This window comes from Rattus norvegicus, chromosome 3, assembly GCF_036323735.1.
Source record: "Rattus norvegicus strain BN/NHsdMcwi chromosome 3, GRCr8, whole genome shotgun sequence".
In the NCBI taxonomy this organism is placed as follows: Eukaryota; Metazoa; Chordata; class Mammalia; order Rodentia; family Muridae; genus Rattus; species Rattus norvegicus.
The window spans coordinates 29,101,674-29,126,937 of record NC_086021.1 but is presented as its reverse complement, the minus strand read 5'-3'; the positions used below and the strand labels follow the sequence as shown (position 1 = coordinate 29,126,937).

Below are 25,264 nucleotides of genomic sequence, written 5' to 3'. Positions count from 1 at the left end.
ATGTGTGCATATGTATGTACATGTCTGTGTGGTATGTCCATGATGCATTTGTGTGTATAAGTGGTATATGAGCGTGTGTGCATGACATGCATGCACATGCATGTGTTGTATGTGCATGGTATGTGTACATGGATGTGCATCTGTGCATACACCAACAGACTTCATGCCAGCAGGCTTGAATATCCAGTTGCATTTCCCACACACTCAGGGCCAGAGCCCAGGGAGAGTCTGGGACTCTGAGAAGAGAGTGGGACCTATCCTGTATGTGGAACCCAGGGTCTCACACACACTGTCCCAGACAACTCTGGGTCTTCCTCAGTCAGCCATGCTGGTCCCCGCAGCTCTCCACAAGCATGCCGGCCCAGGCTGAACTTGGGACTCACACAGAACAGCAGGCATTGGCAGCCATGGCTTCCTCATCCATACCTGGCCTTGCTGTCCTCATCCTAATACATGGCTTCCATTGTCCTTACCCCAGTGCCTGGCCATCCCTATGTGAATAGCAGGAAGGGCCAAGCCACTATACACATGGCAATGCAGACAGTGACCCGTCTCTCCACACGCCTAGTGGGTTTCTGGGTCCTTAGTGTGTTTATAATACCTTGCCGAGTCCCTATGTCCCTGAGTTCCACATCTGGCCCAGTGGGACCTGACACCTCCCACAGAGCTCCAGTGTCAGAAGTGCAAGAGTTAGGCACAGCTCTGCCATTGTTGCTCCATCTGCTGTGTGATCAGCACAGGTCTCTCCACTCTCTGATCCTCAGTGTGGAGAACACAGGCAGTGTCTGGTACCCAGTGGGCTGTAGGTATCTGTTAATGGTTGCTGGCTGAGCCCAGATTACCATTGACCTGCAGGTGCGCGGGCCGGGAGCACCACAGAGAGCACCATCAGCTGAGCCTGTCTCCTCAGCTCCCACAGCCCTGCCCTCTCCTCTGTCCTGTTCTCACTGGGCTCCTCGGTGAAGGACGGCCTACCAGGAGGAGCCCGCTTACCTTTTCAAGTTTGGAAAGAGCCAGAGAGTAGCTGTCCTTGGCCCGGAACTGCATGAACCGCATGTTGGAAGGGTGCGTGAGCTCCGTGGTGATGCTGAGACTGGGGAAAAGCCTGAGGAAGGGATGACCATGGGAGGAGTTGCCATCCACTCGGGGCTGAGGGCCTGAGTGGGTCCCAGGGCTGTGCAGTCGGGTCTATGGTGGATCCTGTGCTCATGACTGTGTGGCCTCATGTGTGTTCCCATTGTTATAGCTATGGGATTGGTCTCTGGTGGATCTTGGGGTCAAGCCTGTGGTGTCTGTGGTGGGTCCCTTAGTCATCGACATGTAGCCCCTTGTGGGTCCTGTGGTGAGGTCTATGAACTCTGATGGGCCCCACGGTCATAGCTGTGGGGTCTCTTGTGGGGATCACTGTCAGGGATGTGGACACAGGGTGGGTTCCGTGGTCCTCACCAGGCCTAGTTCCCATGGTTCAGGTGCTCACCTGAACATGGTCTGCACGTTGACAATGGTCTTGGCATCTGCCATGTAGTCCTCTTCAGCGCTCATGGTACTCTCCTTGTCCACCACCACCAGATTGTCAGCATAGATGATGCCACACTGCAGCAAGCTGTCCAGGCTGGGCAGGGCAAGCAACATGGCCATCGGGTCAGCCCAGTGCCCCCAGCAGCCCTCATTTGAGGCAGTCTGGGGGGGTGGCAGGGAGGGACAGCAGGCGTCCTGCCCATGCTGTTCTCAGCTTACTTGTCCACGGATCCCTCCATGTAGTAGACCATGGGGAAGCAGCAGATGGCCTCCAGGAAGTGGTGGTCAGGCCTGTGAGGACAGCAGGGCCTGGAGTGCCATCTGCTCTATGGCTTATCCTCCTCACACTGTTGGGGTCCCCAAAACATGGGACTGAGGGAGGGTTAAGGTCAAAAGATCTGCCACTATTCAGCTCTGGAAACCTAGGCCTTGGGCTTGTTGAGGTTAGACAGCCAAGACTGGACCTTGGGCTCTGACTGCCAGACTCCTGGGGTCCTTGGATGAAAGGGGCTGTGGTTTTGGGAAGCCCTGTGGTCCTGCCACCTAGGACTCTCAGTTGTGGAGACATAAGGTAAAGAGGTTACAGGAGAAACTAGAGGAGGAATCTGCCAAGGCCAGCAAAGGGAGAAAGGGATGAGAAGACAACAGGGGACTAGCCAGCAGTCCCTCCACCCCCTGTCACACACACGCGTGTACACATACATGCACACATGCACACACACACATGCATGCACACACACGGACACACACACACAGACACACACATACACACACACATGCATACATGCACACACACGGACACACACACACAGACACACACACACACACAGGCACACAGACACACACATGCATGCATGCACACACACGGACACACACACACGCACACACACACACACACACAGGCAAGGCATCCGAGGGCTGCACTGCCTCACTTGTTGTCAAGCAGCAGCACAATGGGGTTGAGCTCCCGGCGGGACCGGTAGTAGGCACGCAGAGGCACGATGAAGTTGTAGAGCCCGTTGCCTGCCGTCTCAGCAGAGACGATGATCAACTTGTTCTTGAACCCGTAGGCCTTGGCATCCTCATAGCTGTTGTGTTTGCAGCCCTAGGGATGTGGGGGACCCAGGCTGGCACCGCCCTGACTGTTGGGGAAGCTGATGGGCCAATAACAGCAGGGACAAGCAACCTGTCCCTGTCCACATGGCAGCCTGGGGAGATATGGGGCCACCAGCCACCAGGGCTCAACCCTGCTGGCAGCCACTAAAGTCAGCGCCCCACACAGCTTAATGGAAGTCAGCCAATGTAGTATTTAGCTACAGAAATACAGAGGGCCAAGTCATGTGTGCACAGGTGTGTACGCATGTGTGCGTGTGTGTGTTCACGCACATGCATTTCCTAGCTCTGCCCACCACAGCCCTGGTGCAAGGCCACAGGCAGCAGATGATCCTGTTTCCTAAGGCCCCTTTCCCCAAAGGGAGTCAGACCTCAGCTGGAGGTGCCTGATCCCAGTCTACGGCTTGGCATGTACAGGGAGAGGCTGGCAGGCATCAAACAACATGAGACAGTATGAGCCCAAAGCAAAACAAGGGCCATGTGCCTGAACCACGTGAGTGCAACAGACGCCTGACTCTTGGTAACATGCTAAGAACAACTGGAAGGGCCTAGAGCTAAGGCAGTGATTCACAGTGAGGCAGCTACCCTGCCCTATGTCTGTAATCACTGAACCACAGAGAAATAGTCACTTCCACAGGGGGCAGCATGGCCAGAGATCCTGAGGAAGCAGAAGCGGAGAATGACAGGCATGTGTTGGCTTAAAGAGGACAAAGACCCTGGAGCCCTGGCAGACTCTGGCTCTGACTGACCCTAGCAGTGATGGTCCTCACCCTCTGGAAACACACGGTGTTTGGGTGTGAGGGACAGGACGGTCCTAATCAGCTTTCAGCGTGTTCAGAGAAGGATGCTGTGAGGTCAGAGCAGGGAGACAGAGAGCATGCAGGCAGGGTAAGGCAGAGAGGGGTTTGCTCCTACACCATTTGCAGCACAACCAAAACTCAATGTCACCAAAGTGGGATGTCGGATGGTCACAGTGGAGTGGCCTTACCTTATCCAGTCGCAGGCAGCAGAAGGGGGCCTTTACAGGCAAGAGGTGGCATAAAGTCGGGGAGCTGCCAATGTAGGGTGAGTTGGGAGGGTAGCCCTTCACATACCTGGGTGAAGACAGAGACCATAGCATGGTATGACTGCATGGCGGCCTGGCCACTTCAAAGCTGCCCTGCACCTGGAGTACCACAGTCACCCAGTACTAGCAGAGATAGCTTACTGTCTCCCAACTCCCGATTCATACATCTGCCTGGGACAGCCACATGAGAGAAGACACCATGGACCTGACCCTGCTTCCCAGGCCAGAGCTAGGACAGGTACACTGGCCCTCACCAAGGCCCTAGAGTGGCTTGGGCAGAGGTGGGGTGCAGAGGGGCTATTTGCTGCTGCTCCCTTTTAGGACCCAAGCTGGGCTGGGAATGTTGCTGCCCACCAGGACAGATGGGGACAGGAGGGGAGCCTTGCATCCCTTGAGAAAAAACCCACAGAAAATATGCTCAGTGCAGACATTTACACACATACATATGGAAGTAAAAACAGGAACAGACACACATGTGCACATGTGCATGTGTGAACACACAGAACACGCTTGCATACATGTATGTGCACACAAACACAGGCATACACAAGCAATACCTACCTCTACACATCTATACACATATATTCTCCCTCCTCCCCCACTCTGAAGCCTGGAGGCTGAGAACACCGGGCTGTAATCATCAGCTCCCTGAGTAATACTCATGGCACCCCAGGTGACAGATGGGACTCAGGCCTGTGCTTCCCGTAGAGCTAAGCAGCCTCTCAGAGGCTGGTTCTCCTCCCTCCCACCCTACAGTACCCAATACACACTATACCATGCTTTAACATTGAGCCCTGGCCACAACCCTCTGTTTCCTCACTGCCCCAAGGGACATAGCCACAGGGACCCACATACTTTCTGCTTGTAGGATCTGGGACCCCGACAAATGACCCCTCGACCTTAGAGCAGATCCCAACAGGAGGATGCCCTGACTGAGGTCCCTCATGGTCTCAAACAGAAACTTTTGGCCTCAGATTCCCCTCCCCCCAGCCAGGAGGGCTAACTTGAGGTAGACTTGTGGTCTCTGGTTCTGGACAAGGTCTTGCCAAATTGTCTGCTGGTGACCTCTACAGACCCTACCCCAAGAACACCTATTGAAATGAGGTGGGCCACACCCGCAGTACCCAGAGGAGCTGACCAGTTGGAACGTGAGCTCAGGAACGTCTGCGGGTCACTGTCTGGCTCTACCCCAACCTGTTGACTGGTGGAGTATCGGAGGGCAGATAGCCCAGTGGCTGAGCAGATATAGGGCTGCTCTACCATCCACACTGCTTATGTACGTCACTGTGTGGGGTCTCTGAACCCCATTATCTATGACTCCAGCTTAGCACAACCCTGTCAGAATGCCCTCACATGCTTCAGGACTAGGCTTGGGGTGAGGAGTAGGCTTACTCTGCTTCTATGCGTGTCCGGGCCCTACCCCCAGAGACCCCGTTTGCGAAGCAGGGATTGCCAGAGATGGAGTATACCCACACTGGGGACTCCCTCACACAGAAGGAGCTCCACTCAACACTCACTCAACCACAGAGAGCCCCTCGTCGTCTGAGGGTGTCACCTCATCCTCTGATTGGTCACTCAGCAGGTCGCAGGGCAACAGGGCTGAGCTGTCTGCCAACTCCAGAACGGGTGCGATGCTGGGACGCCGACTGCCAGAGCCGTTCTCAGTGGGCAGAGTCAGCTTGCCGCCGCCCCCACCACTGCCACCCTGGGAGGGCCGGCAATCTGTGTTCTGCAGGTCCATGGCCACTGTCCCTGGACAGAGGGGGTTGGACCTGACCAGTAGCCCTTCCCACCCCACTCCAGGCCAGTCATGACCGCCCTAGGAATTTCGGCACATTCCTTAGTTTCAGTTTCCTCTTCAGGAGGAAGACTCTCCCACCCCCCAGTGGTGGTGATGTTCAACTGATGCTGACCTGAGGGTGGGGGCCCTTGGGGCTCATGGGAAACTGGGTGGAGCTAGGGAGGGTGGCCACACAGTCACACGGGAGCAACAAGGCCACTTTGACCTGCTGGCCTCAGTTGTTCCCACTTCAGCTCAGGCTGCCAGGCTGCGGCTGGTGATTGGCTCAAGGATGTAGCTCACAGCCTCTGTGGGGCAGACCTGAGGGGTGGGGTGGACAGGCTTCCTGGGTTACTCTTGTCTCCCTAGAACGCATGGGGGTGAGCGGATAGCAGGTAATAGACAGGGGCTGGGTTGGGCAGCTCTTCCTCAGGCCTGACCACTAGACAGGGCTGCTGCTGCAGGAGCAGCAACTTCAGTCACAGGCCATTGAGAATGTATACCAGAGTCAAAGCACGAGGTCCCTAGAGACCACTTACACTGGGCATACAGTAGGAGCTTACTAGTGTCAACTTGCCTTGTGGGTCACAGCTGGAGCCTAGCACCACATGAGAGAAGGGCATAACCCTGGATAGCCTGTGGGTCTGGGACCTGAGAGGCTAAATGACCCTTTCCTGTTCCCCACCACTGCCTGGGGGACTGGCAGAGGATGGCACCTGCCACAGGCGCCTTCTGAGTCTTGGCCCAACCCTGTTCAGGAAGTCCCTTGAACCAGTTTTGGGAAGACAGCAGTTCCAGGGAAGAGCCATGAAACTAAATCGTGGCTAACGCAGTGGTTCATCTAGTTAAGGGGTGTCCCGCTGAGAGCCCAGGGACCTCTGGTTAGTACTTCATCTACCACAGTACTCCTATAGGCTCTCGGTTATCCTGGTAACTGATGCTCCCCAAAACTCTGACAGGTGGGGTACCACAATTGGACAGGGGGCAAAACCCGAGGCCTGGAAAGGCTCACACTGTCCAGGAGGAGCTGGGTCTTGGGGGTCTCCTGCCCAGTGGCAGGTGGGGTGTGGAGTTCACCCTTGGAGGCCGCCCGTCTTCCACCTGTGTGCTATACCAGCTCACCCATAGAGGCGATGATGCTGTGCACTGGGAGCCGGGAGGGCCCTTCGTAAAGTGCCTGCCCTGCCAGGCCCCGCCTCTTCTGCTTTTCCTCCTGCTTGAAGATGAAAGCTGAGTTCTCCTCCTTGGTAATATTGATATAGAAGCAGGTGTCAGAGGCGGCCAGGATGTGCCGTGGCCCCGGGTTCAGCAGGATACTCTTGTTCTCTTCACGTTTCAGCCCAATGAGGCACACCCCATACCTGAGCAGACATGGCCTGGAGCTTCAGGGCCACTCCTGACACCCTGTGGCTCATAGTCCTCCTGAGCTACTCAGCCTCCTCCCAGGGCTTCTTGGACAAGCCCTCCCCTCGGGTGTTGGGACTCGAGGATCCCAGGTCAGCCTTAGAAGCTTCAGAGGGGAGTAGCTCTGTGGCAGGTTCTTACATGAACCCTTGTCCTGGGATGTCCTCCCCAAGAACACAGGGCCAGGTTACCCTGTCCTTAGCTGTGACTCTGTGACCTCCTGCCCCAGGGCCCTGCTCATGTTGATCTGGCCCTGGGTGGGGAGGATGAGTGTCCCAGTGGTGGTGGGAACAGCAGGCTCCAACCCTATAGGCAACCCCGAGCCCTACGTACTTCTTGTGCGCGTGGAAGGCTGCGTAGGTGAAGCTCTTGCCCTCATACTCCCGGAAGAATTTACTGTCACCCATGCGAATGTGGTACACCTCGTTGCCCGAGCAGCGCCCGTACATGCGCTGCCACTGCTCTGGTGACTCCTGTCCTTCCCTGCCGGAGGAGCAGGGCAAGGGACCTGTCACCCTCAGCCAGGCCTGCCCCTCTTACCCAAGGTTAAATGCACCCTGCATCCCCCTAGACCCCTTCCTGTGCCAGACCTCTGCCCACTATTATGCCCTCCACCTCCAGGGAGCCCGCCCTGCCTTGTGGGGTTGATCGGGATGACCAGGGCGTGGTAGTCGGTCTGGCACAGGGCACTCACTGGCCACGGGATGTGTGCACCAGCAGGGTGATGAGGGTGGAGGTGGCCGGGCAGATGCAGTTCAGGGCCAGCATGGCGTACTTGCACTCTTCCTCGCACACCACATGGTCTGTGGGAACTGCAGGGTCAGGCCCGCCACCCCTGCTGTCTGTGGTCCCTCCCCACAGCACCCATGTCTTTTGGACATGGGAAGCTACTCCTGCTTGGCATTAGATTAGCTCAGCACCTCAGTGAGCTGCACATCGACTCCTAGAGGAGCACCTGCATTCCTGGGATCACCCCAGCTCTACCCAGATGGGCTGCCCCTCTGGTCAGTGTTCCTGCTTCCCTCACCACCTCTGGCTCCTGATCTCAGACCTTAGCCCCAGGTGGAGGTCAGATCATCCACCAATGCTGCTCCCTAGTAGTTCCCTATTTTCTGACACAGAGAACTAGAGGGAGGGGTGAACCCTCCTCGATCCACCCTTGCAGCCTGCATACCAATGATGCCACAGGGCCCCAACACACCAGCAAATTTGACGTGAAACTTGTTTTCGGGCTTGAGAATCTGGACATAGAGGGGGCAGTTGGGGGCAAAGTCTTTCACAGCCCAGGCTCGAAGGATGGTCTGGTGATCCTAGGGGATGGGGGGTGGGTAGTAGTGTTAGAGGCCTGCTGCTAAGGGCAAGCAGGCGGGGCAGCGCAGGTTGGGGAAGTCAGCCTGAACTCACCGCAGCTGTGCGGTCCACCTCATTCCTGCTGCTGAGGATAAAGCAGGCCTCTCCGTTGTCCATCCTGCAGAGCAGCAACTGCTGAGTGTGGCTAAGGACTCAGAGGCCTCCCCAGGAGGTCAGGAGAGGCTGGGCATGTAAAGGGTGAGGAAGGATGGCCCAGCAGGGGCCATGCCAAGACAGCCAGGCCTGGCCTAGCACATCCTAGCATCAAATCCTGCAGTGTATCCCAGGCCTTCCGACCTCCCCATATTCTGCCAGTATATTCTGAGCAGGTCAGGATGCCAGGACACCTACTTCAGAGTCCAAGCTCAGATGCTGAACAAAGCTTGTGAGCCAAGCTTATCCTCGAGACACCAATTGGCCAGTGGAAACCACTCAGGGTTTCCAAGCTGTGGCATAATGGTGTCTGAGAGGGGTCTCTTTGAGCCACAGTCTGCCACATCCTGCCACACTCTGGTCTCTGCCTGCCGCTGTCAGAGGCTTAGCATCAGAAAGAACGGGTCCACTTGTGTCATTGGTGAGAATTACCTAGCCCTAGGCCAGCTGACCTGACTTAGGGCACTGCCCACAGCATATAGAGTCCTTGTCCTAGGCTCCCATTAACCCTGTGCTGGAATCTAGAATCTGTCCTTTCCTCTGCCTGGCCGAGACACAGTGGCCTGGACTTGGGTGGTCATTTCCAGCTCCTTCCAGGTTCCCAGGAAACTGTCTGCAGAAACAGCTAAGCCCTGCTAAGGACCAGTCTAAGAAACCCTTACTACCTCACAACCAGGACAGTGAAGCCTCACACCACCTCCCGCTCCACAAAAGCTGTGGGTGCCTCCCTGCCTAGCTGGCACTTCCTCTCTCCAGCCAGCCCAGAGCTGGACACAAGCAGATACAGTCTCATGCGAATAGAGCAGGATCCCAAAAGAGACTGCACCCATGAAAGCCCCAGCTCAGGGTTCTGGGGATGAAGGACCTGGGCCATCATCCTGTTCACCCTTGGCCCCATTTCACCTGTGCCACACACCAAAGTACAGGAACCTTCTGGAATGAAAACGTGGCACGGATTGGGGGAAGAGTCCCAGATGGTGCGTAGCACATTCTAGTTACATGTTAACAGCACACTCTTGTCACCTCAAGTCACTCTGTCAACTCGTCTTTAAATCAAGAGCCACCCTCAGCCTCGTGTCTTTGTCTCTGACTCCTGGCAGCCGTTTTTTTCCGCCCCTGGTCTATTTTAAGCTCCCTAAAACCTGACAGAGAAAATCCCCAGACTTAGAGCAGGAGAGGGAAAATTGCCCGTAGGCAAGCTCCACAGCGGCAGAGACCACAGCTTGGCCAGGACTGTTTGTCAGGCTGCCACACCATGATGTGAGGACAGGCTCTAGGGTCCCACTCACCCACTCTGACCCAGCCTCCATGTGGGCCCCCTGCCTGCCTCAGGCAGTTAAGACTGTCATCACCCTACCTCTCTCTACCTGGGGACTCAGGGGGCCTCAGGCCTAGGTCTGGCTGTGCTGTCACTCACTTAGCTCGCATGAGGTCCTGGTCCTTGAGGGCAGAGCCCTGGAGGTAGATGACACGCTGGGACCACAGGGGAATCTGTAGGACCCTGCGCACCTGGACATCCATTTCCGAGGGACACAGGATGACCACGTAGTAGTCCTACTGGCAAGAGTGAATGTCAGTGTCTCTGAGCAGGCTCCTGGCCTCCCCTCACCCCAGCCTGCTCTGTTTCCTGGGTGGTGTCATTCCAGGGCCTTATTGGACCACCACAGACCCCACCCACCCACCCACCACACACAGGACAAGACAACCAGGGTCTAGAGCACGCAGGAGCCTAGCCCGAGCATGTGGCATTCCTGTGCTGAAGTGGGAGTTGGGGGTTGAGGGGAGGTGACTGCTCTGGGTGCCTGAAAGAAATCCGAGGCCCTCTATGGGTGCATACAGCCTTACCTGGAGACGGGGGTGGGCATAGAACTCATTCAGGAAATCCATGAGGAGATCGATCTTGAGGGAGCTCACACACAGGACCACATGCTTCTCTGTCCGTGCTCGGTGGCGGCTATAGTTGCCCCCTGACTTCTGCCGCTCCATCCAGAGGTAGACAAGCTCTTCAAACTGTGGAGAGGGAGTAATGAGCACAGGCATCTGACTGGGAGCAGAGGGCGGGGCAGGCTGCAGAGCAGCAGTGTTATGGAGATGCCAGGTGCTGAGGACAGCCTGCTAGGCTGGCAGGACGCAGCAGGAAGAGCAGAGACCAGAGCAGGGCCAGGAGCTGGCATGTACAAGGCGGGATCAGAAACCGTGGTGTGTGGCACAGATCATGGGAGGTCCAGCTTGTGGCCTCAGAAGCTACATGAGCAGTAGCGGATGCCAGAGCCTGTGCTCTGGACAGACATGAGAGTCTTGGCTCCTCCTATCAGTTTCCTGACAGTACTAGGAAACCCTTAGCATGGAAGTTACACACTGGGCGCCTCTCTATCTATCAACAGTGACCAGATCAGTTCTCAGGTTTCCCAGGCGGAAGCAGTGTTCAGGCCTCGCCAGTGCAGTTTCCTCGTGCTGGGTGGGAAGAGTTGTGGTGAGGACGGCCAGGCTTGCACAGTACCGGCTCTGCCCAGGGCCTCACACTGCCTGTGGCTCTGAGGTCAGAAGTCCACTGTCTGCTCCACTCCTGAGCACCAAGACCACACATGGCTCTAGGACTTCTAGGACTGTGGCAGGGGCCCTGATGGTTGGGGCCACTCTACAGGTGACATAATCTCCATGTCACTCCCATGGGTCTTCACGAGGAGACCTGTAGGGTGTTGGGGAACACAGGTTCCCCTGCAGGGTCTAGGGTGGGGCAGTGCTGCTGGACCCCGGGCTTGCTTCCAGGCTCTCTCAGGTCTCAGTTTCCTCATATAAAAAGTGTAGGGGTTTTTTGCAGCTGTGATGAAGGGTGTAAGAGAGCTAATGAAAGACTGACACTGAGACCTAAAGCAGACTCACTGTCTTGTCAGAGTCTCCAGATGGGAGCTGAAAATGTGTGTGTGTGTGTGTGTGTGTGTGTGTGTGTGTGTGTGTGTGTGTGTGTGTGAGAGAGTGTGAGTGTGTGTGAATGTGAGTATGTGAGTGTGTATGTGTGTGTGTGTGAATGTGAGTGTGTGTGTGTGTGTGTGTATGTGTGTGTGTAATTTGTTGACCTGAGGTCATCTTGGATAATGGTGACTCCCAAATCCAATATCCATGGAGTATCTGTAGGTGGACCAAGGGCGACAAGGTCACATGGAGCTGGGCATAGGGTGGAGCATGTGGTCAGGAGGCTGCCACAACCATGATACCAACTTCCAGACACAACAGCTACCACGTAATGGGCCTTGAGTACCCCTGGTCTCCCCAAAGTCCTAGACCAACCACAACTCAACTCTGACCTGGCCTCCAGAGTTTCCGTTGCCTACATGTTTGGATGCCGAGTCTTAAACACTGGACCGCTGTGGAGGAGAGCAGACCTCAGCATCAGCGCCCCATTTCAGAGCCTCCAAGAAGGCCAGGAAGAGTTTTTTTCTTGCTTCTTGTCAAAGTAACTCTGAGTTACTGGGACAGAGCTCACCCTCACTCGGGGAAGGGACTGGGGTGTTCAGAGGGAGTCCTGAGGGCTGAGACTCAGGATGGATTGTCCTTGGCACCTCCTCAGCTCCTGCTAGGTCAGGGTGTCAGGAACGAGCTATGAGATGAGCAGCCAGGATGGGCTCAGATGGCTTTGCAGTGTGGTTAGGGCAGCACAGTGAAGCCAGGACCTATAGTGTGTAAGGGGGGCTAGCAAAAGAGATGACTTCCTGCCACTTAGGAATGTTACCTCATCTGGAAAAATCAGCGGGACCTTTGTGGAGACCAAGATGTGGCCTTTATGTGAGGAACATAATCCAGTGCTTGATTAGATGGGAGCTATGACTGGTAAATCATTGTAATGGGCTATGCCATCAAAGCCCACACAGGATAAGCTGACACAGGTACCAAGTGTGGCTAGAAGAAAGGAGAGGTGGGCAGAAGGAAGAACAACAGAGGAAAGGCCACATACGGGGCTGACAGTTTGGAATTCTGTCTGTAAGCCAAGAAATACTGAGGATGGGAAGCTGAGGTAGGGACAACATCAGATTTTGGAGCTGTGGTCTCCGTAACTGTGGAGTCAACTTCTAAGTCCAGGTGTGTGGCCAGCTTCCAGCTGTCAGGAGACACCTGCACACTCCAGCTGTAGCAACTCTGACCAAAGCAGACCCGTCTTGGGTGATGACAGATAACAGAAAGCACAGGCTTCACTCAGACACACGCTAACTACCAGAGCCCAGCAAACCCTAGCAGACTCCTGCATAACACTGTTAAAAAGTCAGAGGCTATGTTTCAGGAATTCAAGGATGGGTAATATTAGACGACTGCATTGATTTTTAAATGTGTTAAAAAAAAAAACCCCTGTATTATAAACCCTGTATTATCACTCCATTGGACTGATAAAAAGTATTTAATTAAAAAAAATACTAGTTCCAGCAAACTGGCATGAGAAGGCCTTTAAGCAGAGGCCAGGCATCTACCCAAAGTCAACAGATTGTCCCAGGAACGGCAGACTGACAGCTCTGAGGCTCATAGACTGATGGATGGGAGAGTGACTGTCGTTCTTCAGGGACAGTCCATGGAAGCTGACCAGTGTCTGACACAGCTTGCTACGTGCACACTGGCAGAGCTCAGGAGAAGAAATGCAGCGTCGCCATGGGGCAGAAAGAAGTATGGCTCGAGGAAACAGCAAGAGCTTGCCCCCGAGGAGACCATAAAACAGCACTCAGGAAGGGGTTGGGGTTGGGATTTAGCTCAGTGGTAGAGCGCTTGCCTAGCAAGCACAAGGCCCTGGGTTCGGTCCCCAGCTCCGAGAAAAAAAAAAAAAAAAGACAAAGTAACAAAGGTTCTGGAGCTAGGTGTAGTCGCATACACCTTTAACTGAGCACCCCTGACACAGAGGCAGGGGGATCTCTGTGAGTTCGAGGCCAGCGTGGTTTATAAGCAAGTCCCAGGAATGTCAGAGACTTGCTAGGAAATGCTAAGGCTAATAAGCCATAACCCGTTCCTTGGCACACATGTTGTTAGGATTCTCATAAAAGTCCTCATATGGGGAGTTGGTCTTGAACCCCATAGGAAAGCTGAGATTACAAGTGGGCACTACCAGAGGCCTGGCCTGTGAAGTACACAGAATTGCAAGGATCCAAGAAGCTTCTGAACAGAAGAGAGGGTGGTATGCAGGGCCTCGGGAGTGACGTACTGTCGGAGGGATGAAGGGATGTGCACGGGGCCCATTCCACCTCACCACACGCGTGCCCCGTAGGACAGCTTGGCCCTCTGTGTGAGAAGCTAGCCCTAAACGTTTGCAAGAAGACAGACTTGTGACTGAGGGAGGGAATGGTCCTTCTAGGTAAGAGAAGAAAATGTTAAGGGGAAGTTTGATGCATTAGACCACATTAAAACCTCAACTGGAGAAGGGCAGGGCCCTTGACTAAGGCTCGGAATGAGGTCCCAGCCCAGCATCTGTGAGCAGAACGCTCTAGGACTGGCTTCTGGACACAGAGAAGGTAGCAGGTGGGAGAAATGGCTGGAAGGACAGTGCTGGGGACGGATGAGATTGGCACACTTCAGGCTTTCAGTGCAGCATACTGTGGACAGGGGCAGTGGAGAGGCAGGCAGCTCTTTCTGGAAGAAGTGGGGAGCTGCCTACTGGGTTTGGGGCTCAGCGCTCCATTCAGAGATGGGACTAGCCCACGGGTAGAGCTCAGAGTCAGCCCTAAAGCTGTAGTTGGGGAAGAGGGTGAATTTCACCCCCATAGTCTGTCTCTGCGTAGGTAAAGGGGATCACTTGTACCTAAGACCCTCTGGAAGGAAAAGTCTGCACTCCATGGTCGCTCCTGTGCAGAACACCACCTCACTGCTTCCCAGAGTCAAGGCAGAACCTGTGCAGTGACCCACCACACATGGGAACACCTTCTCTGGCCTCAGTGCTCTCCTGGGAATGGCCTTCACAACCCCATGGAGCCCTCCTGTCCTTGGTCACTCCTCAGGGAGTGCCTCCTGATGTTCCTGTGAGGACTTACTTGCAGTGGGAGCACCACAAGGGTGACACTTACCTGCAGTGGGAGCACCACAAGGGTGACACAGATCAGGATGACCACCAGGAGCTGGGATGGCCAGATCTTGGGTGTCACATCACCGAAGCCCACGGTTGAGAAAGTCACAATGCAGAAGTAGAAGGAGGTCAGCAAGTTCAAGTTGCCACCTGCCCGCTCTAAGTGCTGAATCCCACAGGTCCTAGAAACGGGAAGAGCAGGGCTGCCGCAGTGGGGGAGGGGCTGCAGAAGTAGGGAAGGGGCCACAGCCGAGGAGGGAGGAAGTGAATGGAGAGAGGGCTGCAGTGTGGAGTGGGGCTGCCTGAGTTGGCTGCTGTGGACAGGGAAACAGGACCTTCCCACCTTTTCCCCTCTTTGAGGGGTAAGACTCTACCAGTCCTGGGACCCTGTCACCTAGCACCTAAGCAATGCATTCCTGATCGTCAGAATACAGGTGACTAGTCTGGATCACCCGCAGGCGGCCCTGGGCCCTCTGGCACTGAGTTTAAGTCTCAGCCTGGGAAAGCTGGTCACCCTAATCAGCAGTGAGGTGATGGGCTGCAATGGTGAGGGGGCACCCTTAGGTAGCGAAGAGGCGTGGTGGCAGCAGTGGTGGGTGGCGCTGCCACAAGCTGCAGCAGTTCCTAGCCCCAAGCCCTGCCAACCTGTCCTCCAGGCCCCACAGCCATCCCTAGCCAGCTCATTCTTGCTTGAAGGACAGCAGGAGGTGACTGGGCCTCTTGAAGATACGGAGCAGGGCCATTCCACAGGCAGATGCAGGAGGCTGGCAGGTCTGCCCATGTGACCAGAAGCTCCCTACTCTAGATGACCCTCCAAAAGACCCTGGCTGCTTCTAGACTCCATTCTCAGCTGGACATCAAACCAAAGGGTCCCCAGTCCCCATTCAGCCCCGGGGGCCAGGTCCCTTCAGAGTTGCAAAGGTTGTGCAGGACGCCTTCAAGAACAGATGTTGGGCCACTGTGTCCCTGAGTTCTGGACATAGGCGCGTGGAGCTAAGTTCTTCGGTCAGCACTGTGTCCCATCTGTCACGCCCCTTGGCCTGTCTTGTAGGCTGGAGGTCTGCCTGAGGAGTGTGCTAGCCATGGCCCCCTGACGGGACCGTGAGGTGTCTACTCACCCTGTGAAGACCAGGCACAGCAGGGTGCAGAACAGGATGAGCACCTGGTTGAACATGGCTGACTGTGTGCGCAGGATGGCACGGTGGAAGTCATTCTGCAGAGAATACAGCCGTCAGAACCCTCAGACACCCTGATTCATAACAGGCAGAGGTCTGGTCACACTTCCATCCCAGGTAACCGTTACAGGCCATCTTGCCCTGTGCTGTTCATCCTGACCTCAGCTTGGTCTCGGAATGAGCCATGCCCTGGGCTGAGGTCAAGATGAGTCAGGGGGGCAGATAACCTTTTTCTTTAAAACTGTTGTCACTGTGCAACAGAACGGGGCTGAGTCAAGGTGACTGGCCACGAGGGGGCAGGCCACCAGGGAGAGAGCTGTCATCCTGGCTTTTGTTTACAGGCTGGGTAACCTTGGACATCCAGCAGAGGCTAGCCACAGGGGTAGTTGGAACCTGCATTCTCCTGGGGCTGGCTCTGTGGCCCAGCTCTGGCTGTGCCTGCTCACACCCGCACACCCTGTCCCTGGAAAAGTTCTCAGTCTTGGAAAGGCTGTCTCCACGGAGAGAGGAAGCTCAGGGCTGGACCAGAATGCATCACTGTGGCATGCAGTCTCCAGGCCATTGCCTGGGCTGGCCAGCAGGTGGGAAACGTGTTCTTCTGGAGGACCAGCCCTCACTTACGATCATGTTCTCCAGGGCGTGCTTGGCCAGCCAGCAGTTGAGAAACACAGGGATGAACAGGTTCCGGAGAGGTGGCCAGAAGACCTGTGGTGTGCGGGAGAGAGGTCAGGTGGCGCTTGGGTAGCAGAGTTTGGGGCTGGGGCTCACCCACCGTGATGATGAAGGGCAGTGTGTTGATCATCTCCAAGACGAAAGACACATGGAATATCTGCTCCCAGATGTTGCCCTGGGGGACAGAGGGACTTCAGAGCCAGCTAGGGGCAGGAGCAGGGCCATAGGGCAATCAAAGTCAGGGAAGGGGGCTGGCAGTTTGGTAAATAGGGAGAAATGAGGGTTGGGAGTGGCCAGTCTTTGAGTTAGGGATTCATGGGGAAGGGCTGTGGAGAAAGGGCACGGTGGGGATTCAGGGTGGTGTGGGCACAGGGAGGGACTCACTTTGTAGCTGAGGTAAATGAGGAGCATGGTCTCTAAGAAGCTTATTGTGGCCACAATGACCTGAGTGAAGAAAAGCAAAGGGGTTTGGAGCAGATCTGGGAACAGGGTCTGACCTATGAGGGGCTCAGCAGGCAGAGTCCTAAGGAAGCTGGGCATGCATGCGTGTGTGCACACATATGTATGTGCATGTGTGTGTCTGTGTGTGTATGTGCATGCACATGTGTGAGCATTTGTCTGTGTGTGTGTACACGAGTGTATAGGGCTGCCTGCACCCTTGCTGCTGAAGTAAGATGGTCTTGATCAGGAAGATTTGCAGGCTTAACGGCAGTAACTACTCTAGGCCCTGGCTAGGGTTGAAGGCAGCCCAGACTCTGTCCCTGCCCTTTTGAGCACTCTGTGGGCCAATCAGGACAGATGAGGCAGGAGGGGTGGAAGCAATGCCAAAGCTACCTTAGGAGGCTGAGATGGCAGTGAGGGGAGGGGCATACTCCTTGGGCCCTGGGTAGGGATGGAGCCTTACTACAGGCCTTACTGAGCCTAGGTCTGTTTACTTAGTGAGCCTAAGTCCCTTGCTCACTGAAGGTGGGACCTCAGCTCTCTTAGCCCTCTCTTTACTGAGCCCTTAGGAGCAATCTCACTGTGCAAGGAGGAGAGCTGGGCTGAGACTCACCTGGATCACCCACAGAGCCATTTTCCTCTCCACCCACAGGATGGGAGCCCTAGGAAAGGAAGGGGGGTGAGTCACAGACCTGAGTACCACTGCCACGTTGCTTCCTCTTCAGGCTTCAGAAGAATGTCACCAAGGTAGTGAGAGCCCAGTGGCCAGATGTGGAGGACCTGACATGTTTACTTCTAAATCGAACCCTCAGATGGGGAGTATCCCCAGCACTGGCTTCAGCCATCAGACGGAGGTTGGGCATCGGCTCCACTAGAGCTGGACAGCTGAACTCCCACCCTGCCCCAGGAGGCCTGAGGAATGGGAGCCAGGAGCAAACTCACCAGTGGAACTCCGAGGACGAACCATTGAACGTGTAGTTATACTTCGTGCAGCCCCAGCTGTGAAGAGACAAAAGCACTGGCCCAGCCACAGACTTCCAGGGCTAACGCCACGGACCCCTGTTTGCTCACTCGGGGCCCACCATATGCCTCAACTGGAGCTGGTACTCCAACACTTACGGAGCCTCCCCGGCCTGCAGTGACCATGTGGGAAGGCTCTCTACCCAAGAAGCAGGGAGAACACATCCCTGTTAGAGAGGTGCTGCTCTGGAGGAAAGGGAGGACTCCACTTGGGCAGGTGTCAAACCCCAGGGAGGCCCCTGCACAACCACAGATGTCCCAGTGTGAACACTTAAGCCCTCTGGAGGTCGGAGCTTCTGGAACAAGCCCCAAAGAACGTTCCTATCCTAAGGAGAAGCTTTAATGTGGCTCATCCCCAAACCACGCTCAAGCATCTTGGAACCAGCTGATGAGAAGAAGCAGGAGATGGCTAGTTCTGCTCCAGGCCAGACCCAGCACCAGGCTCAGTTACCACAGGGACCTTGCTGCTCACAGGGCCCAGAAGGCAGCAGTTCTTACCCTCTCGGCTCACCCGAGCTTTATTGGGGCTGTTAGACTCAGCACCCACAGAAGTCTCCGAGCCATCCACCTACCTTCTCTCTCATCCTCTTCTCCAACATCGACCTCCTTACCTTTCATCACCAACCAGTCACCTACCTTCATCTCATCTATGGCCCATGCATCCGTCTACCCATCATCCTCTGCTCTGTAATCCATATACCCATCTATTAATGCAGCCTCGTGTCCAGCATCTACTCAGCATCCCATCTCCTCGCTTTTCAACTCCCAACACATCCACCCATCTAACCATCTACCCATCCAGTCGGGTACTATCCGTCATTCACTCATCCACCTACTACCTGAATATCCATCACCTGCACACACCCCCATCCCTGCTGGTGACAGTGATGAATGTGACAGACTTGGGTCCTCTAGGGAGGTGGAAGCAGAAGTCCTGAGCCTTTGGGACTTGGAAAAGGTGAAACAGACCCAGCAAAGTGTTTTGAGTCAGTTATAACCTGTTTCTCCTCAAACAACTACAGAGGCTCTTCCCTCCTCTGACCCGGACAGTGTGTGAGGGTTTCTGGTCTTGGAACCCTAGTTTACCTGAGAGTGGACAATAAATGAAAAAAGGAGTTCAGTAAAACTTTGCACACAGGCCCCAGGATCCAGCCTCCAGCCTGGAGATTTATGGGACCCCAGGAGCTCAGGCACTCAAACCCCAGTCTCTGACTAAGGAGACCTCTGGCATCTGAGCCCACTTGTCAAATCTGCTGATACGCAAACCAGAGGCCAACAGAGTTCAAAAGACAACACTCAGTGGAAGTAAGAGGCAAAGGGAAGGGCCAGGCACAGTCAGGGGGGTGGGGGAACCAGGAGATGCAGCCCCCCAGATGCAGAACCAGGAGGTGCAGAACTCAGATTTGGGGAGGTGTGTCACCTCAGAACAGCATGGAGAGAATGGAAGGGACGGGGTAGGAGTCAGGAGAAACAAGCATACAGGAGGCCAAGAACCCAGCTTCCAAGCCCCACAGGACACAAGTCAAGACAACCCTGGCACCAAGGGTAGTGTGGGTCAGCCCAGGGGTGAGCCAGACGCATACCAAGGCACAGAGAGGCCAGCGCTTTCAGGGAAGACAATGGCACTCCGAAAGGATCTGCGCTGGGAAACATCTCACAGCAGTCAGGGCAGTGGGAGGACCACAGAGAAGACTTCAGAGGAAGAACTGCCAGCCTCATGAGCTGGGATCCTATACAGACATCTCTCAAGACACTTTCCTCGAGGTGGATGAAACACACTGTGGCAGTATGCACAGCTCTACCCTGGGGGCCCCTATCTTCACACCAACCCAGTTACCACCCTGGGTGTGACTGAGTAGCCCTAGGCATGACTTTGGGTTAAGGGTCACACTGGGAGAAGGAAAGATCCACGAGGCTCTGGTTGGGAGTCTGGTGAGGTGTTGGTTACAAGTCTCCCATACAGATGCCTGCAATGCCAGTGGAACTCATCCTCAGGACCTGGCCCCAGCCCCACAGGTCACCCACCATCCGATGCCCTGGTCTGGGTTGTCGAGCAGGACACGGACAATGTACAGCAGGCAGGTGAGGAGCTTGAGGGAGAAGTTGAACAGCCGGATCCTCAGGCCTGTTAGGAGGGGGACATCAGGGCAGGAGCATCAGGGATTAGGCCCGCCCCTCTGCTGGGGCTCTCAACGGCTCCCTCCTGAAGTGCCCCCGAACTCCGCACCAGCCTCCGGCTCTCACTTGTATTCCAGATGCAGAGGACAGGTTTGTCTGTACCAACACCCCTCTCCCGTCCCCGCCAGACCCATCTGACCACTGTATAGATAGATAAGGCAATGAGGCTTTCAGTGCAGAGGCTTGGGGGTGCAGGGTCTTGGGGTACGGGGGATTTCCTGAGGCCACTTCACTCATGGGATTAGATTTATGGGACTTGGAACCACAGCCTTACCTCCAAGCCCCTTCTTGCTTCCCAGGTGGGTCCAGAGTGGCCAAGCTTAAGGTTGGGAAGGAGGGGAAGGATGGAGGTAGGGATCCCTAGGGTGGGGGCTGGAGTGACAGAGGGGAGGTGACTCAGCTGGCTCCTGTGGACAGCCTAGCCCAGGGCCCAGCATGGGGACCATGTCTCAACAGGTTGGGCTTCCCTGGCAATGCCCGGGTGACTTTTTCCCTCTGCCCATATAGTTGGGACATCTCCTTGGACTCCCAGCCACTGCCCATCCCTCTCTGCCCAGGGTATTCCAGGCCCCTGACTCACTGGATCTCTGGTTTTTGATGAAGAACAGCTTGAGGCGTTCTTTGAAGGTGTTCTCATTGACATAGAATTCCACCTGGACCCTGAGGGAGGAGAGGAAGCTGGGGCTGGGGGCCAGTGGCTTCAGGCCCAAGGCAGGAGCTGGAGCTTCAAACTAGGACCAGAGAGCCCCAAGCCCAACCAAGTTTTTTTCAAACCACATGAGCAGAGAGGAACTTGGGAGGAACACTGTCCTTACTTTGTCCTCCCAAAATCTCCCCTGAGTACACCTGCAGCCACCAGTGGACCATCTGCTCAGCATCCAGAGCCCTCTGGGTCCCAAGGAGTTCAGGGCTACAGCATCCACAGTGCTCTGGGCCTTGGGCGCTCAAATCTTCTTAGTAAATGTAAAAACTCCCAAACAGGAGGTCACTGTCACTATGTCTGGTGGCCTCTGGGGTTTGTGCTCTGAGGCCTGTAGTCATTATAATCTGGACGATGGTGACAATGGCCAGCAGGAAGCAGCCATCTGTAAGCTGCCCTCACCCCCCCGCCACACTGTGGACCTGGCAATCCACCTCCCATGGCACCACACACAGGCCAGCCTCTGAGGTGCGGCCACACCCACGGTCTCTGAGGTCCTAAGATCACCAAGTGTAAACGGCAAGTGAGCTATTCACTGCTCACCGATGCCCCAGTGCCACACCCAGGCAGAGTCACACGTGCTCACTGAGAATAACTGTAGCGAAGGGAAGATGAGCCTCTGTTCTCACCTCCCCGGCTTCAGACTCGGTCCTGCCCTACCCAATCCGTTCTGAAGCAGGGGACGAAACATTTGTGCTGACATAGGAAGAACTCGAGGAGTCCAAGTTTGGAGCCTGGACTCCTGAAGCGGGTGTGGCCAGCTTGCAGCATGTCCCCCCTGTGAACTGGAGCAATCATGTACCCTTGAGTGAACCATGGCTCCCCGTGACGGACACAGGACTCCCTGGATACGTGGTCCCTACTGGTACATCCTCCCCAACAGGCTGCAATACCCCTCAGGATGGAATGAGGTGGGACACAACATCAGGGACCATAGAACAGTGTAGGGTCGCAGCTCAGAAGGACAGAGGGACAGTGTGTCCTGCAGGCTCGTCTTGCTGCCTGGGAGGACTCTGCATGGAGAAGTGGCTGCCTCTCTGTAGGCTAAGGAGACAAACATCAGCTCGTCTGCTCCACCGTTTCCCAGTCAATGTTACTGTCTCCTGGGGAAGGGGGTACCAAACGCAGGGCAGGTGGATTCTGAACATCGCTTTCCTCTGATCAGGTACCGGTTCTGTCAAGACGGTTGGAGAGTTTAATGTCAGTGCCTGGCTAGGACTGACTACTCCAACAGCACCAAAGTGTTTTAAACAGTAACTATCAGAGACCTGAGTTTGACCCTCAGGTCCCAACGTGATGCAGAGAGAGCTGACTACTCCAAGTTATCCACCCATCTTCACATGCATGGTATGGTACACGTCTGACCCAGCAAGCACATATCAAGCAATAAATGTAATAAGATATTTTAAAAACACCAGTCAGCATACCCTAAAGCCTGGTTAGTGTAGACTATGGTGTGCTCAGCAGCCTTGCTCTAATGTTCTGTCCCTGGGCTGGGGAGGGTCTCGGGTCACAGAGTTCCCTAAGGGTTCAAGGGCCTGGTCATCTTGCTTGGGACAAGACACCATTGGTGTGGGGCCATGATTGGATCCAACCTGGACCTCACAGCAAGCCAAGCTGTAGGCAAGTAGGGGCTGACCCAGTGCTAATAGCTGGTGTACCCTAGCATTTCCACTATCCTTCTGAACCTCACTTTACCAAGCACCTCACTGTCCCTCAATATACCCTTCTACCCCAGCATATGACCCCACGATGCCCCACAAACTACACTGTACACCACCAAGCTTTGTGCCCCAGATTGTCCAGCACACCCATTATGCCACAACACATCTCTGCACCCCAATTATCCAGAACACCCCACTGTCCCACCATGCCCCCACAGTGCCCTGGTATACCATGCTATAGCCAGTGCAAAACTATGCCGTACTATATGGCAGCACGGCTTTTAACAGGGTGCTAGGAGCCCGAGGCAGGAGAGGACACTGCACACAAGTGACTCTGAAGTCAGCTATGTGACTTTGTCTTTGAAGGCGGCAGAGGTTAGGTGACCAGGCTGGATGGGGATGGGGGCACAGAAGTCATTATCAGGGGGCCCGTGGGATCACCTGTGTCCTAAAAGCATGTAAGGAACCTATGAATCCCTCTCCTGTCCACCCACCTCCTCTACAATAAAGGCCTCAAGGGAGGGTCTTCCTACCTGTTCAGCCTCAGCAGGTGGCCAAGACCTTTGTCAAGGGAGGTGGCAGTCTGTCTTCATCGCCCTTAGGGCACAGACCACAGCCTTTCTGACCCACCGTGGTTCCCCCACCTATCTTTGGCTCTACTCCCATGCCAACCCTAATAGGGATGGTCACAGTAGTCTTCTACAATCTGCCAGATCAGGGCACCAAGTTCTACCTGCCATGGGTATGCCCCCGGTGGCTGGGGTGGGCTATTCACTGCCCTCTGCTACTTCATGCCAGTAGAACATGATGACGTGTCCTCAAGGTGCCATGTGCTGAGAGTTTAACCCCGAAGGGGCAGATAGGGACTATGTACAACTATGGGGTGTGGGGGAGTGCTGATGGGGGTTAGGATTAGATAAGATCGAGAGGGTAGAACCCAGAGTCAATCCTGGTGGCCTAACAGGCAGAGGGGAAGCTTAAGAGTCAGATTCATGTGTGCCCCAGCTCCTGCCATGTGGGGTGACCGTGACCACCTTACACCTCTGCCTACGAGATGATGATTTCCAGATGTGGACCCCTGACACTGGTTCTGACCTGCGCTGCATAAGCTCCTCTGTTTGAGGAGTCTGGACTCACACACTTCCCTTGGGCAGACTGATCCATGGCTGACCCACCTTCCTCTCCTCTCCCACCAGAGATGCTGTCCAGGATACACAGGAGATGTACTCGTATGCTTTCCTTGAAGCTAGAACTCTAAGCAGAGGGACCCCATCTGGGGAAAGACAGAACTCTGGCCCTCCCTCTGTCCCTGCACCCCGCTGCCCCATCTCACTAGATATTCTCATGGGACATTCCTGTTGGTTGTCCCCTGCTCCTTCCCATATGTCTGACCGCGGTCCGTAGGTCTCTTGAGTGCCCAGGTCTCCACTACTCCCAGGGACACTTCCACCTTCACTCTCCAGGGTCCTAGGCCCTTGATGCCTCCTGTCCTTCTTGTCATCTTCCTAGCAGCATCTTGAGATCAGAAAACCCAGCAGCCTGTGAAGGCCCAGGAGTCACCAGGCCCTGTGCTGCTCACAGAACAGCCTGTGACATTCAACCCTGCTTCTGTTGGCATCTTGGCCCAGCTGTGGAAAACTGACCTGGCTAATGGTATCCTCCCCGTACCAGGCTGACCCCGACTGATGCCATCCCATGAGTAGAACACACCCTCCCAGCAGGGCTGCCTAGAAGACGACACCCATTTGGACGGCCCCATGTGCTTTGTGTGCAGTGCACACGTACAGATGTCTTCCAGGAGGAGCCACAGGCCTGCCTGGCTCCCTTGAAGTCAGAGCTCTACGATGCCAGAGAAATCAATGAATTCTTTTTACTTTTAAACTTTAATGACCTGTGGCCACCCACTTCCTCTAGCACCACACAAAACAGGGATTAAAAATAATCCATTTTACTCCAACCTGTGTTTAGGACACCATGTTTGCTCTGCCCTAACATGAAGGCACAGGGCACAGCCCTGTAGGAGCAGAGTTTGCGAATGGCCTGCACTCTTACAGCCTCTGCTCAAGGCACCTCCGGACCTATACGATCTAGGTCTGAGGTGGCTTTCAACTTGCATTGACTTCGACCCCATGGGCCAAAGGTGGGACGCATGGACCTCTGGGAGTCACAGAGTGTATGGTTGGAGAGCCAGTGCCCGCCAGGAAGCTGAAGAGATCCAGGTTCTGCCCTTGCCTGACTTCAGCTTCCTCACTGGGAACAATGATGCTCCCCCCACTCTCCCCGTATCACAGAGTACCTGACAGAGGCAACGCGTTATCAACGGTGAGGTGTGTCCTACTATGTCCCATGGGAATGAGCTCAGAAAGAGAATGGGTATGGGGCCCAGGACCAGCAGCACCCCATGGGGTCACAGGAAGCCACCTCAGGCCTGGATCATTCAGTGCCTCACACTGCAAACTCACAGACTGGCTACACATACACCAGCCATGCCCACCGACCTTGGGGAGGGCACAGGCCCAACCACTAGTCTGAGCTAGAGTAAAATACATGACCCACCTTGGTGAGGAACTAGAAGGCACAGACAGCTGTGGGACTGGCTACTTGGGTGAGAGGGTAAGAAGAGCCCAAGAACCGGCTGCCTGGGGCAGCTCAAACCTGCTCCTCCCTGCATCGTCAGAGGGCTGGCCAAGTGGGAAGAGACATGATGCTTCTTCCACAACCCCAGGCCTTCATAATCCCCAGGGGAGTTCAACAGAACTCTATTTGTAGCTCTGGGTCCTGCATACAGCTCACGGCTCCCCAGAAAGGCCCCAGGCTTTAGCCCCATGCAGCCTGAGAGTAAGCTGTCAGGTATGGAGGTCTTTAAGCTCCACCTGGGAACCTAAGGGAAGAGATCCGAGTGGCCTGGGAAAAGAGCACTGGCTTCTCGAACTAACTTGCCTAGTGAGACAGTTTTTCTTTGGACCCCGGGGGCTCTCCAAAGAGCGTATAGCAGG

General features: G+C 55.2%; 1 protein-coding gene across 16 annotated transcripts in view; it reads right to left on the bottom strand.

Moving 5' to 3' along the window:
- Kcnt1 (potassium sodium-activated channel subfamily T member 1) overlaps window positions 1-25,264 on the bottom strand; it is a 55,832-nt gene that overhangs the window by 9,965 nt on the left and 20,603 nt on the right. For 11 of the 16 annotated variants that reach the window (XM_006233704.5, XM_008761624.4, XM_006233707.5 and 8 more), the window contains 22 exons: window positions 20,485-20,564; window positions 19,752-19,851; window positions 17,649-17,705; window positions 17,320-17,368; window positions 16,650-16,709; window positions 16,366-16,440; window positions 16,215-16,298; window positions 15,537-15,631; window positions 14,420-14,600; window positions 10,230-10,394; window positions 9,802-9,938; window positions 8,286-8,349; window positions 8,083-8,191; window positions 7,576-7,684; window positions 7,215-7,364; window positions 6,600-6,838; window positions 5,215-5,449; window positions 3,620-3,725; window positions 2,451-2,623; window positions 1,738-1,809; window positions 1,478-1,612; window positions 994-1,105 (listed from right to left, as the gene is read on the bottom strand). In XM_006233704.5, coding sequence (XP_006233766.1) covers window positions 994-1,105; window positions 1,478-1,612; window positions 1,738-1,809; window positions 2,451-2,623; window positions 3,620-3,725; window positions 5,215-5,449; window positions 6,600-6,838; window positions 7,215-7,364; window positions 7,576-7,684; window positions 8,083-8,191; window positions 8,286-8,349; window positions 9,802-9,938; window positions 10,230-10,394; window positions 14,420-14,600; window positions 15,537-15,631; window positions 16,215-16,298; window positions 16,366-16,440; window positions 16,650-16,709; window positions 17,320-17,368; window positions 17,649-17,705; window positions 19,752-19,851; window positions 20,485-20,564 — 2,587 coding nt within the window. Of the gene's footprint in view, window positions 1-993; window positions 1,106-1,477; window positions 1,613-1,737; window positions 1,810-2,450; window positions 2,624-3,619; window positions 3,726-5,214; window positions 5,450-6,599; window positions 6,839-7,214; window positions 7,365-7,575; window positions 7,685-8,082; window positions 8,192-8,285; window positions 8,415-9,801; window positions 9,939-10,229; window positions 10,395-14,419; window positions 14,601-15,536; window positions 15,632-16,214; window positions 16,299-16,365; window positions 16,441-16,649; window positions 16,710-17,319; window positions 17,369-17,648; window positions 17,706-19,751; window positions 19,852-20,484; window positions 20,565-25,264 lie in introns of those variants that run through there. The other 5 variants (NM_001413123.1, XM_006233698.5, NM_021853.2 and 2 more) reach the window with 3 other exon arrangements.